Source organism: Haliotis rubra, unplaced genomic scaffold (genome assembly GCF_003918875.1).
Source record: "Haliotis rubra isolate DU_JTF1 unplaced genomic scaffold, ASM391887v1 Scf3, whole genome shotgun sequence".
NCBI lineage: Eukaryota > Metazoa > Mollusca > Gastropoda > Lepetellida > Haliotidae > Haliotis > Haliotis rubra.
The window spans coordinates 5,833,140-5,848,847 of record NW_025766968.1 but is presented as its reverse complement, the minus strand read 5'-3'; the positions used below and the strand labels follow the sequence as shown (position 1 = coordinate 5,848,847).

The following is a 15,708-nucleotide window of genomic DNA, read 5'->3' as shown; positions in this document are numbered from 1 at the left end:
GAATTGATCTTCAACAACCCATGCTTGTCGTAAGAGGCAACTAACGGTATTAGGGCGGTCAGGCTCGCTGACTTGGTTGACATGTCATCGTATTCCAGGTGGGTAGATGCTGTTGATTGTCTGGTCCAGACTTGATTATTTACAGACAACCGCCATATAACTGGAATATTGCTGAGTGAGGCGTAATACTAAATAGACTCACTCACTCCTTCACAGACATTTATGTCTTTATTGTATTGATTTATGGCCGTTATGTCAAATCGGTTGTTACTGGCATATGTATTGGCCTATTCTTCGGTGCCCTTTACTAGCTATTTGATAAAATGTTGCCAAAAAACCCAATTCAGGTGAGCTCTAATCCTATTTCACCCAACAATATTAACAGAAATAACTTTCAGAATAGGTTTATTTTCATTTTGACCAGTTACCACTTTGTTTTGATACAAATCCATGAATATTCCAAGCAGGCCTCATATATATGTATTAATTACCATTGTTGCCATGTTGCAGGCCCCTATCTTCCTGCTGTTCCTGGACTGTACGTGGCAGCTGCTGCTGCAATACCCATCCTCCTTCGCCTTCACCGAGACCTACCTGACCACTATTTGGGACAGCGTTCATCAGGGTCTGTTTGACACGTTTCTGTTCAACAACTGTCACCAACGGCGCAAGTTCATGATGGAAGGCCGTCGCATGGCTCTCGTCCGCTTGCCCAGTGTTTGGGACTGGCAGTTTCAGCTTGGCGACATCGATCTTAGTCTCTTCAACAATCCACTGTATATTATGAGAAACAAGTTTGATTTGAACGAAGTAGTCTGCAATGCAAAAAAGACTTTAACAGAAACTGGTGAGAGTCTTCGGGATGAGATGTACAAGATGAAACTGACAGATTTGTATCTAGAGGAAGAAAGGTTCTTCCCCGATGTCAAAGGTATCCTGTATCCACTTTTCACACCTTTGGTTGTCAAACTCTGGAAACAGTGCTACATTCGTTGGAATATCCCTGCACAGATTATTGGTGGTGGAAACCCATCTAGATACCTGCAACAGTGTGTGTTGGTGGAGGAAGTCATCTGTCTCCATCATCGGCTGAAGTTCCTTCAGCGGGATTCCCAGAGGTCGCAACGACCCAAGAGTGAACTCATCTTCAGTGTAGAGGAGAAGCAGAAGACTCCAGCACTCCTGAAGTCCTGTGTTCTCACGTCCTCCTTCCCATTCTCACATGGACCACCCACCAAGGCCTATCATACTCTCCTCTGGAACCCGATCACAGACTACGTCCAGAACAGCACCATCGACTATGACTACACCAACGCAGATGATTGAGGTGTAGCTAACAAGTCGAAGTGAGCAATGTGATGTCTGAACAAGAATTGTGTGTGCTCATTGTTTCATGAAACTGGAAACAGATGTCATGAGCAGGGTTTGAACCACTAGACTACCCCATCCGTTGTGTATAATCTTCAAGAAACCACACTCTGTTGACCAGAGCTGTGTCAGGACAGGCCACCCTGCCACACAGCCATTTGCAAGTGCCTATGTCTCCACAGATATAACCAAGGCTTGTTTCATGCCTTGACACTGTACATGCAATGAAGAAAAGCTCAAGGGAGATAATTCTTTTTGTAGTAATGAAGTTGTCAAACCATAGAATTATCTCCCTTGCTCATCACTCACAAACCCCATACCTCCTGGAATGATTTCTACACTTTATTAATGATATCATGTTCACTCCTTAACAAGTATTTCAAAGGATGTTCAGCTCTTTGTGTATTTTGTAAATGTAAAAGTGTATAAATCTGGTAAAACTAGTAACTTCATTCAAATACAGCTTATCAGTTTTTTCGTACCTTTAACAAGCATTTGTAAAGGACATCCATGAGTTTGTGTATCTTGTGAAAAATTGGAATATGGGAAAACTTTATTCAAATACAATCAGGCTTGTAAATTATCTTTTTCTGAGATTGTAATTCAAGTTTTTCATTGAATGACTTATGTTTAATTCTAATGATGGTGTGATGATTTTTATTTTGTAATTGGGCTCATTCAGCAAGATGTGCCGCTGTAACAATCGACAATCAAAACAGGATGATTTGAAAAACATGGCCTTGATTTTGTATAATGTTACTGATTTGGTGCCTTCAATATCTGAAGTGTCTGCTGAACTTATATTATGTTTTATCACAGAAATACCAATAAATCTTGCCAACACAAATTCTTTGGACCATCCAAATATATAAAGCTACCATTTGTTCAAGAAGGGTTATTTTGTTTAACAATCCTGGGTATACCCATGACATGGTACTCTCAGTTTCTATTTCAGTATATATTTCCTTCAGCTTTAGATCAAGGTCATTATAGAAGTGAGAAATGACACAATGGATAACAGATATGGCGATATCCATGGTGACACCTTCATTACCCTTTCAGGATTGAAAGTTATATTTTACATTGAGGGAAGTGTATATCTAATAATGCATTAGAAGGGCACTTCCAAACAGGTATTGGCTAAAATGAGCTTAGATTTATCAGTTCATTAGTACCAGTGTTCTGAATGAGATATGTTCTCATGGTCAGTGGCTAGTGGTAGGGAACTATCTTTCATTTAGTTGATGCACTATTCGTCTTCATTTTACAGGTGTTACTGAATATTTGATTCACAAATCTTTTAGGACATGCAACTATATAATCCCAGAACATCTTGATCATGGTTGAGTTGCACTCTGTGTGTATATACACTACTAACAACGAAACAATTTCATGTCATTTTGTATGCCATTGACATCCAAGTTAGAGACATATGAACCACCTAGTACACCAGAGCACAGGAGTATCTGAGTTTGTCAGGTTCATATATTCATATTGATGAATAAAACATATGTTTATCAGTCAGATATCATGCTTGCACATACTACCACCGAGAAGAAAATGTTTATCAAGAGTATTCTTAATGATAATATTCATATGTCATAATCAGTCAAGGTTTCTGGATTTTACAAAATTCCTTGGTTTTTCCACCAATCAGATTGCAGTCGTTTTGCAAGAGTGTATTCTTGTCCATAATACTTGAAGTTACCAAGTTCTGGTAGAGTTTTGCTAGCTTGCTATATTTTAGTTGTGAGCTGTAAATACTTTAATGAAATCCGTATTACATGACTAGAATTTTGACTGTAATATTAACATCTTGTGTTAAAGCCTGAGAAGAAAAAGCCTGATGTTAACAATGGTTAAAGTGAGTGAGTTGGGTTTAACGCTCTTTGATTAGTATTCCAGTTATATCACAGCATGTCCACTAGGGACCAAGCAAAGCCGGAGGTGATGCCAGTCTCACAAGTCATCAGGTTGATGGAATCAGTGAGCATGGATATAGCACTGACAAACTCAGAACCAGAAGAGCAGACTGGGATCCAATCCCACAATCATAGGTTTTTGTATACCGTAAAAATACATTCAGAATGTTTTATAAAAAATTGGAGTTTTTTAAAGAGAAATGGGTGAGCAGATTTTGTATTTGAAAATCGGAGAAACTCCACCAAAATTGGAGTGGTTGGCATCTCTGTGAATCATAGGAAGCGGATATTGCTGTGTCAGCACTCGCAAGGGGAGATGATCTATAATGTATGTTTATTCCATGAATATGTATGTACATTTGTGCTTTGTGATAAAACTATTAAGAATTAATGCATTCAAATTATGATCCAAAATATTTAAGTCAAGAAGACAAAGTACAATACACCTGAGTTGTCATCTGACCATTACAGATTACAGATTTCTGACGGGGATCATCATGTGAGGTACAGTCTTATGTTACAGCTGTGGTTGTAGGGGAATTCCCATTAGGCCTCACTGCATTGAATATCATGCAGATTTTAAACACGCTTGGGAGAGGGAAGGTGATAGAAATGACCCCATAAACATCACACAGATTAGATACCATATATTTCTGCCAATGAAGAGAAAAACTTGTGGCCAGTTTAACTTTTTAAAATTTCTTATACACAAACTGTTCAAGACTATAGTCACAAACTAAAGTTAAATATATTATTAATATTCTGTCATGTATTTGTCACGGCAACAGGATGTTATCATTCCTAGCATGTGCGAGTTATATTTGTTAGTGTTTTATATGCATATTTCTGGGTTTCATTGTCAGCATCATACCTGTGCTGGTTGGTTTCCACATCCAAGACATCCATTACTTTGTGCTTTCCTCCCTACTGCAGACATGGTTGAGCAATGAGTATCAGTACTGACTACCAACACTGAGGTATGTCGTTGTGCTGGGGTAGCCTAGTGGTCACAAGCATTCACTCATCATGCAGATGACCCAGGTTCGATTCCCCACATGGGTACAATGTGTGAAGCCCATTTCTGGTGTCCCTGTTGTGATATTGGTGGAATATTGCTAAAAGCGACATAACAGAATACTTGTCTTAAGTTATGCATAGACATATGCAGTTGTAGTGTGTCATACATGCAGTATACTTGCCTGAATGTCACCAGCTGACAGTTATAGTAGCTGTTGTTTGTTTAGTGTTACTATCATTGGTTGATGTTTTGTTACTGTTGCTAGAGTAAGATGTAAGAGCAAATCATGAACAACATTAATGCTACTTTAAGTCATAGTACGTTTATGTTCAAGCTTGCAATCATATTTTAAATTCATGATTCTGTAGGGAATTTGATGTGCTGGATGTTGTGCCCTCTAAAGTGGTGTTTAGGATGCTGCAGTGTGGTATGCTGGATGCCATGAAATGTTTTATTGCATACCAACTTCATCTTATAATACTGCAAGCTTAGGCAAATTGCATATTGCACAGCTGCACTAGCACTTCATTGCATGATATTGGGACTTTTCAGTAACAGTAACGTTTCAGTCTATCTTTTCAAACAAATTCCACGAATCTGGAAAATCTGATGGCTGAATAGAAATATGACAGTTGGTGCTGAGCTTGAAGACTTTCATTTTGAAGATTTCATTTGGAATCATCATCTAGAGTAGCTAGGTTTAACTGTGTAAGCTATTGTTTCAAGCATGTATGTTGGTATTTACTGACAATTACCATGGTTATAGATATCATAGTAATGATTATATTAATCATATCCCCCAACCAGCTAGGCGCAACAAATATATGTAGACATTCCACATTGAAACCTTGTGTTTCATGCGCCATCTTTAAATACGTACAACAGATCTTGTGAACAGAATGAAGATGAACATTTTTGGTGCAAGTGGGTAATTTTGTCATGGCAGGATGATAGTCATGTATGGGGTGCTGGGGATGTATTCCGAACCTTGGTTGTACAGACCCTGTTAATCTGGCTAACCCACCTGAATAAATACTGCTTGGGTCTCGGACATGTATGTAAAATGACATGTACATTAATCTGGATGGTTTTATTTGGAATGCTTATGTCCGGATTAACAGGGTTTAACTTATATATAGCCTGAGTATTTCCATTGTGTCCTTCAGGTTGTGATACTGAAGCTCAAAGCTGTAGATACATGTTCTATATTGATCTACATGTGGAAGCATACTGGCACAAACCTGTAGCGAAGTAGGTTATGTAACACATTCCTGTCTATCTGTGTATATGATGTATATTATGTTTAGTGTGGATGTTACAGCAAGAGTGAAAATAAGGTTTTCATGAAATTTACAAAATTATTATTTAGGATTTGATCATGAAATTACTGATACAACATTGAGGAAATGCTTTTGAATGCTATTTTTTGTGAATACAGTGCTCATGTAGTGTTAAATACACTACTTGTAACCAGCTTTCCATCAACTATTCTTGATGGCTTCATGGTTTAACTTAAGTGTATAGTTTTGGTAATCCTGAAACACTTGACCAAAATTCTAAATTCCTGAAGTTACTTTAATTTCTTGAAATCCGAGCTTCATATCCTTACTGTAACATACTCATATGCAATTAGATGAGAACCACAAAATTTTGAAAGCGTAAGAATATATATATATATATTTAAATTGACAATGGCCATTTTTGAAGGTGAACATTTGTACATGTTGATTGACATAATTATGTACATATTGCTTGAAGATTTTCCGCCATAATTTGAAGCATATTATATACACTCTGAACTGAAATGAGAATAAATGTAATGACAAAATCAATACAATTGTTTTGATTTTGTTTAGGATGTTACGACATTAATAATGTGTCACTGGACCACACCTGCCAGGGCTGAATCATATTGTGTGCCCAATCGAAACAAAAGTTGTACCTCAAAGCCATACTCAGCAAGTTTAGAGCTGTATGATGGTAATCTGTAGCTTAGCAAGTCTAGACCAGACAATCCCGTGATTGACATCAAAGGAGATAATCTATGCATCTATGATGACATGCATCAACCAAGTTAATGAGCCTGACTACTTAATCGTGAGAGTTGCCTCTTTCGACAAGCAAGGTTTGTGGAAGACCAGTTCTAACCAAGCTCTTTGAACTTGGTCCTGATAAATGGAACATGATTCTATACTGCTATAAACAAACTTAGGACAGATCTGTGTAAATATATATAGACCATGAAAGTTCAATGTGCAAGGGCTGAACAGAAGACTGGAGTGGGCAAACTCACATCAGACTGGCCAATCAACATATCACCCCTGCTGTTACCTGCTTCAAGTATTATGCAGAATCAGGTTGTGATCATTGTGACAGTTTGTTTTTCAGCAACTGTACCTGTAAGTCATAGAGTTTATCAAGCAACATACACATGCATGTGTGCTCAATTCAATTTACTAATTTTACATCTGTAATTGTGTACACATGTAGTTCCAAAATGTATATGATTTTGATGTTAATGTAATTTAGGCTAGAAGGACTGTTTGTATAACACACCTAGAAATTATACTAATGAATAATATAAATATCTCATGCCTAGCATGTACAGCAAAAGGCTTCCAGTGAAAATAGTCATCTCAGAAACTCAAACATTTTCATCTCAAATAATAGTTTTGATAGATTTATGGTCTCTTCAGAATCAACACTATGTGGTGCACAACTTGTTCTCCACTTGTCTTGATGGGTGTCCAGAAAGTCACCACCCAGTTCCTGTTAGATTAGGTCCCCAGGTGCCTGTGCACGAGGAACTCCCCGGATCAGGTGGCCAGACTCAGTGATTTTGTTTTTTTGATGGTGTTGTACCTGACTCTCTTTGCTCGTAACCTTGATGACCTGATTGCCTGATCGGAAGTGGTTTACACAGTGCTGTGTTATACAACAAACAGTTCTTGTTAATACAGGACCAAAGAAAGGATTAGAACAGGATTCAGAACACACGTTTGTTATATGCCATCACATTTTCCACTGTCTCAGCCCACACATGCCTTGGGTAGGGCAGACGGGTAGCCTGGTGGGTGAAGTATTTCCTGGTCACACCAGGACCCAGGTTCAGTTTCCACATGGGTACAATATGTGAACTCTGGTGTCACCTGACTTGATATTGCCTTGGTTATGAATGACAACAAAAGACGAAGATGAACTTAAGATATTAGTATTTATTTCTCTGAACAGATTATGTTTCTAAAGAATGAAAGAAGAAAGGAAAAAGTATAATCAAGATATCAATATTGACTTCTCTGAAACAGATGTATGTTTTAAAGCACATTTTTTTTCATTCAACAATTAGACTGATGCCACCTCATTGATGTTCTGATAATCATTAGAAAAACAGACCAGTTTGGCAATTCATTGACCAATTTTCAGTATCTAACACTGAATACAAACTTCAAGCCTATCCTAGCAGTGACCTCCACCTCCCCATCTAGCCACACCTACACCACCTGTACTAACCATGGCATGTTCCCATTTCGCCTACATCCCATTTCACCTACAGTCTTAAAACAACAATTCATGGTCTGGTGACTGTTATTTTATGCATGAGTAATAAGTGTACCCCCTTTAGATATAAATGGAATCTCCCTTAGTTTTCCTTTAATTTGATTAGTAGCTTTTTGCATTAAAATAAAAAAAAAGTTTTTCTTTCATATTTTTTATTCACAGCAAATCATAGTACAATATAATACAATACTCAAAATGGCCCTCGCTGTTAACTAGTACAATGTACATGAGTTCATGGATTTCTGAGTTTATTGAAGCTTCAGTAAGTGACCTGCTGCGTCCAGGAACTGAATAGGCGATCTTCTTCCATTTTCAAGTTGTTGTCTCAGTCGGTTGAGACGCCGGTCAAGATCTCTGTAAACTCGTGAGCGTGGCCGAGTTGTTGCACCATGGTCATTCTGAAGGCGAATGATCTTGTTGGTGGATTCAATCTTCTTGATAGCTGTTATGAATTCATAAATGTTCGGATGGTGCTTTCTCACAAGTTTTTTCAGACCATTATGGAAGCCTTCCAGGTGACAAGTTCACTTCCACTGTAGTAGCAACTAAGTCCTTCAGGTTTGTGAAGGTTACTCTGGTCTTGTCTGGCAGAAAGGAAATCGCCATTGGGTACATCTTGCCTTCTTCCATACTGTGGATAACATATACCTGGTGCCATAGACTGGGACAAGCAAAGAAAGTTCCATCATATACAAAGTCTCTGCTTCAGCAATAATGTCCAACATCTCAATAGTGGTGAACAGGAGAACTCTGTCATCTATGCCGTCATCCACCATCAGGAACTGCCTGCCATCTGCTGTCTCAGTCCATTTGTCCGCCAGTTCAACCTCAGCAAGTGTCTTTGGGATGGAAGGAAGAACCTTGGAGCGCTGACGGTAAAGTCCGCACTTGACACTGTTGAAAGATGATGTAGTTGCTGCAGCTCCTTCTTCCATAGGCTGTATCTCATCATTGTATATCTGCTGGACTGGGTCTATCTGTTCTCGTACTCGTTGTCGGAGGCGGCTGATAAATCTGGCCTGATATTCATTCTCTACTGGCGGATGAGAGTGGGGTGTAAGGGATGAGATGTGACCTCCAATGGTGCTGCATCTTCCTTTGCATCCCTGGATCACACACTTCCAGTGTGTAGCTAGCTGACGCTCCACATTCAGGCGTTACCTGTGGCCTGCATGTAAAATTTGTCTTCCTCCCTTCTGTGACGTGACAAACTCTGCTTGCTGAAGATTAGCCATTTTCAATGACTTTCTGGCCTATTGACTTCCCATTTTATACATCAGTATGAGACCATCCTATCTCATCTTTAAACAAAGTAATTAGTTTTAGTTTGGTCTTTTAATTTTATATTGAATAGCTAATTAAAACTATGTACACAATCCCTTTTACTCATATGCAACAAAATGATTAATATTTGTTTATAATCACAAACAGTTGTAAGTATTTCACTGCTACTTTTGATCTTCATAGCCAGAATCCTTAAGCCAATTGTTTATGTAAACACTGATTATAAGCTGACTCCGTTTAAAGACAATAATATACTTATCTTTTTACACATACATTATGAAACTGACCTTCCTTAATTCCACTAGGTCAAGTCCATTCTCTCAATAGGGGTGCATTTTCTATTCCCTATTCACCTACATGTTTTCTGTAGGCGAAATCGGACTCAACCCTAACCATGACTTTAACATTACATCTTGTACACTGTATACAAACTACAAGCCTATCCAAACTGTGGCCTCCACCTCCCCATCTAGCCACACCTACACCACCTGTACTAACCATGACTTTAACATTACATCTTGTACACTGTATACAAACTACAAGCCTATCCAAACAGTGGCCTCCACCTCCCCATCTAGCCACACCTACACCACCTGTACTAACCATGACTTTAACATTACATCTTGTACACTGTATACAAACTACAAGCCTATCTAAACTGTGGCCTCCACCTCCCCATCTAGCCACACCTACACCACCTGTACTAACCATGACTTTAACATTACATCTTGTACACTGTATACAAACTACAAGCCTATCTAAACTGTGGCCTCCACCTCCCCATCTAGCCACACCTACACCACCTGTACTAACCACCTGTACTAACCTATGACTTTAACATTACATCTTGTACACTGTATACAAACTACAAGCCTATCCAAACAGTGGCCTCCACCTCCCCATCTAGCCACACCTACACCACCTGTACTAACCATGACTTTAACATTACATCTTGTACACTGTATACAAACTACAAGCCTATCTAAACTGTGGCCTCCACCTCCCCATCTAGCCACACCTACACCACCTGTACTAACCATGACTTTAACATTACATCTTGTACACTGTATACAAACTACAAGCCTATCCAAACTGTGGCCTCCACCTCTAGCCACACCTACACCACCTGTACTAACCATGACTTTAACATTACATCTTGTACACTGTATACAAACTACAAGCCTATCCAAACTGTGGCCTCCACCTCTAGCCACACCTACACCACCTGTACTAACCATGACTTTAACATTACATCTTGTACACTGTATACAAACTACAAGCCTATCCAAACAGTGGCCTCCACCTCCCCATCTAGCCACACCTACACCACCTGTACTAACCATGACTTTAACATTACATCTTGTACACTGTATACAAACTACAAGCCTCTCCAAACAGTGGCCTCCACCTCCCCATCTAGCCACACCTACACCACCTGTACTAACCATGACTTTAACATTACATCTTGTACACTGTATACAAACTACAAGCCTATCTAAACTGTGGCCTCCACCTCCCCATCTAGCCACACCTACACCACCTGTACTAACCATGACTTTAACATTACATCTTGTACACTGTATACAAACTACAAGCCTATCCAAACTGTGGCCTCCACCTCCCCATCTAGCCACACCTACACCACCTGTACTAACCATGACTTTAACATTACATCTTGTACACTGTATACAAACTACAAGCCTATCCAAACAGTGGCCTCCACCTCCCCATCTAGCCACACCTACACCACCTGTACTAACCATGACTTTAACATTACATCTTGTACACTGTATACAAACTACAAGCCTATCTAAACTGTGGCCTCCACCTCCCCATCTAGCCACACCTACACCACCTGTACTAACCATGACTTTAACATTACATCTTGTACACTGTATACAAACTACAAGCCTATCTAAACTGTGGCCTCCACCTCCCCATCTAGCCACACCTACACCACCTGTACTAACCATGACTTTAACATTACATCTTGTACACTGTATACAAACTACAAGCCTATCCAAACATTGGCCTCCACCTCCCCATCTAGCCACACCTACACCACCTGTACTAACCATGACTTTAACATTACATCTTGTACACTGTATACAAACTACAAGCCTATCCAAACAGTGGCCTCCACCTCCCCATCTAGCCACACCTACACCACCTGTACTAACCATGACTTTAACATTACATCTTGTACACTGTTTATACAAACTACAAGTATACAATCTACAAGCCTATCTAAACTGTGGCCTCCACCTCCCCATCTAGCCACACCTACACCACCTGTACTAACCATGACTTTAACATTACATCTTGTACACTGTATACAAACTACAAGCCTATCTAAACTGTGGCCTCCACCTCCCCATCTAGCCACACCTACACCACCTGTACTAACCATGACTTTAACATTACATCTTGTACACTGTATACAAACTACAAGCCTATCTAAACAGTGGCCTCCACCTCCCCATCTAGCCACACCTACACCACCTGTACTAACCATGACTTTAACATTACATCTTGTACACTGTATACAAACTACAAGCCTATCTAAACTGTGGCCTCCACCTCCCCATCTAGCCACACCTACACCACCTGTACTAACCATGACTTTAACATTACATCTTGTACACTGTATACAAACTACAAGCCTATCCAAACTGTGGCCTCCACCTCCCCATCTAGCCACACCTACACCACCTGTACTAACCATGACTTTAACATTACATCTTGTACACTGTATACAAACTACAAGCCTATCTAAACTGTGGCCTCCACCTCCCATCTAGCCACACCTACACCACCTGTACTAACCATGACTTTAACATTACATCTTGTACACTGTATACAAACTACAAGCCTATCTAAACTGTGGCCTCCACCTCCCCATCTAGCCACACCTACACCACCTGTACTAACCATGACTTTAACATTACATCTTGTACACTGTATACAAACTACAAGCCTATCTAAACATTGGCCTCCACCTCCCCATCTAGCCACACCTACACCACCTGTACTAACCATGACTTTAACATTACATCTTGTACACTGTATACAAACTACAAGCCTATCTAAACTGTGGCCTCCACCTCCCCATCTAGCCACACCTACACCACCTGTACTAACCATGACTTTAACATTACATCTTGTACACTGTATACAAACTACAAGCCTATCCAAACAGTGGCCTCCACCTCCCCATCTAGCCACACCTACCTACACCACCTGTACTAACCATGACTTTAACATTACATCTTGTACACTGTATACAAACTACAAGCCTATCCAAACAGTGGCCTCCACCTCCCATCTAGCCACACCTACACCACCTGTACTAACCATGACTTTAACATTACATCTTGTACACTGTATACAAACTACAAGCCTATCCAAACATTGGCCTCCACCTCCCCATCTAGCCACACCTACACCACCTGTACTAACCATGACTTTAACATTACATCTTGTACACTGTATACAAACTACAAGCCTATCTAAACTGTGGCCTCCACCTCCCATCTAGCCACACCTACACCACCTGTACTAACCATGACTTTAACATTACATCTTGTACACTGTATACAAACTACAAGCCTATCCAAACTGTGGCCTCCACCTCCCCCATCTAGCCACACCTACACCACCTGTACTAACCATGACTTTTAACATTACATCTTGTACACTGTATACAAACTACAAGCCTATCCAAACAGTGGCCTCCACCTCCCATCATCTAGCCACACCTACACCACCTGTACTAACCATGACTTTAACATTACATCTTGTACACTGTATACAAACTACAAGCCTATCCAAACAGTGGCCTCCACCTCCCCATCTAGCCACACCTACACCACCTGTACTAACCATGACTTTAACATTACATCTTGTACACTGTATACAAACTACAAGCCTATCCAAACATTGGCCTCCACCTCCCCATCTAGCCACACCTACACCACCTGTACTAACCATGACTTTAACATTACATCCTGTATACAAACTACAAGCCTCTCCAAACAGTGGCCTCCACCTCCCCATCTAGCCACACCTACACCACCTGTACTAACCATGACTTAAACACCTTGTACACTGTATACAAACTACAAGCCTATCCACCTCCCCATCTAGTGACACCTGACCACTAACCATATAGAAAGCAACAGGAATGGGGGCCTAGAAATGTTACCGCTGGTAGGGGCAGGTATTAGAGCTAGTAAGAAGAGAAGTAATTACTGAATAGAGCACAATTTCACGACAGTGATAAGAAATGGGTTTTAAGGTCGTAGTGACTTACATTCACAAACCTAATTTGAGTGGAAGCATCCATCTATTTTGAGGATTTAAATGATCTTAGAAGGACAAAAAGATGTTGTGTGACTAAATATTGCAGTATCAATTTAGAATAAAGGAAATTAAAAACATCCATTCAGAGCAAATATAGAAAACAGAAAAGTAATCAATTAATGTTAGTAAAACAGATACTTCAGACATACATTAACAGTGTAAATCTGATTACCATACTTATAGCCTGGCCCTCTTACAAACCTTCACCTCCACCTCATCATCCTCATCTCTCTTTCTCTTCCTATCCACCATCTTGTTCAGGGGTCCAGTTCTCCAGCTGGGGACTGGAAGTGACACTCCTTGGTGGGACAGGCTGGTCAGACTGCAGGACACATTGCACTCACTCAGGTTGGTGAAGCTGCTCACTGGGCTGATAGGAAGAGACATGGAGCTTGAGGACAGTAGTGGTCCATCCTGAAAAAGGTCATATGTGTTATATAACCAGATGTCTTTGTGAACTGTAGCTGAGAGGTTCATGTCATCTGGCAAACCTGACATATCTGATTCCAGATATCTGCTAGGTGTGGGGCCATAGTTGAAGCAGCTTGTGCTGGAAGATGGGGAGGGAAGAAGGTCATCGAAGAATTCCTCAGAATTCTGGAAAAGGGTAGAGGAGCTGGGGAAGGGGTCAGTAAGGCTGGTGGAGCTCAGGCTGGTCAGGCTGGAGCTGGCACTGGCTGGGAGAGACTCGTCACTTGGGCTGACAGACCAGATATCTGGATTGACTGATAAAAACGTTGATGTTACATCATTGGTGTCAAAAAATGAATTAAATCTGGGACATTCTGGATAAAGGAAGGAGTCCTGGTTTTCTAGATACTTGCTGATGGGGCTGTCTGGTCTGTTACTACCAAACATGGGTGATCTAGGGGTAGGGCTAGTGGGGCTGATGGACCTAGTGGTGTTGGAGGGGATGGCTGCATCGGTCCAAGTTGTGTGGGGGTAGAGACAGGTACAGCGAGGCTGAAAGTCATCCAGGCTCACCCAACTCTCGTTGGGACACAACATCTTGTGGCTCTGAAGCGTGTTAGGGAATAAGTTTTATAAATTTTAGTACAAGTTACAAGAATAGCGAAGAACATCATACATGTTATTATATATGTTTATGAACTTCAAATGAATGTTAGTGTATTTCCCTATTATCTGTTTTGGGATATATTTTGAAAACTCTAAGTACAATTTACAAGAAAATCGGAGAGGCATGTCTTGAAACATCTGTACAATTAACAAGTTAAAACTGAATTAATTTTTTTTTTCATTTGTGTTTCTTCATGTGAACGTTATTTCCTGCATGTGTGAGGTTATGAGAGGGACAAATCACAATGTCTACTACAAGTGTGTAAATCAGTTCATGTCAGTTACCTTCACAGTGTATCTCTCTTACTCCAACTCAAGATTATACTAGAGTATTCAACTCCAAACTCAAGTCTCACAAGAGAAATCTGTAAAATAGAATACATGCAAGTGTGATCATGTATGAAGTGATCTTTACAGTCTCCCAACCAAACGAAATCGCACGCACAAAGGAGCCCCAACTTTAGTCAGATTTGTGTATGAATTTATTAATGTTTTACCACTACAACTGATAAAGACAGAGACCATCAAACTGCATTCTATGGAGTCCATTCTGTTTTGGTCCTACATTCATATTTCTCTCATGTAAATTCAAATACCCGTGTGCACAGATACGGTCACAAGCCAGCGTGATCTGCTGGCCTGTCCCTTATCGTACTTATCGTACATTACATAAAATGTCATGTGAAAGTTTAAACTGTTGTGTCATTTAGTCGTTACAATGTGGAGTCATGTATGTGTTGTCAAGGATGATCTCTCATGTTTAAATTACTAACTAAGGTACATCTGAGACAATTTGAGCCACAGAAAACTCAACCTGTACAGGAAATAAGCTTAACTACCTTACTGCAGTAAGAAGAAAGCGAAGAAACTCAAATATGTCGAAGAAACTTTCAAAAGTGCAGAGATGTGATAGCAATGATACGCTTCGGGAACGAAGATTCGTAATGGCCGCTCTTGAACTTGGCAACCGTAACCTTAGCGACGCAGGTAAACAAGTCTGTTTTGTAAAGTACATATTAAACAAATGACTGAAACATTCCGGATAACAATAAACCGAATTTCTCCCAAAATGCACATGCTACAGACAGAAAACTTATTTTTCCTATGCGGTAATTGTTA

General features: G+C 40.0%; 2 protein-coding genes across 2 annotated transcripts in view; one reads left to right on the top strand and one right to left on the bottom strand.

Annotated features, from left to right (window-relative positions):
- LOC124282515 (myotubularin-related protein 10-B-like) overlaps positions 1 to 6,140 on the top strand; it is a 40,785-nt gene extending 34,645 nt beyond the window's left edge. The window contains exon 16 of the mRNA XM_046718527.1: positions 511 to 6,140. Coding sequence (XP_046574483.1) covers positions 511 to 1,326 — 816 coding nt within the window. The 3' untranslated portion in view covers positions 1,327 to 6,140. The remainder of the gene's footprint in view (positions 1 to 510) is intronic.
- Positions 6,141 to 13,689: 7,549 nt separating this feature from the next.
- Positions 13,690 to 15,221, bottom strand: LOC124282514. The gene is made up of 2 exons (XM_046718526.1): positions 14,875 to 15,221; positions 13,690 to 14,529 (listed from the first exon to the last, which is right to left on the bottom strand). The coding sequence occupies exon 2, from the start codon at positions 14,518 to 14,520 to the stop codon at positions 13,690 to 13,692; it is 831 nt and encodes a 276-aa protein (XP_046574482.1). The 5' UTR covers positions 14,521 to 14,529; positions 14,875 to 15,221.
- Between the last annotated feature and the right edge of the window lie 487 nt (positions 15,222 to 15,708).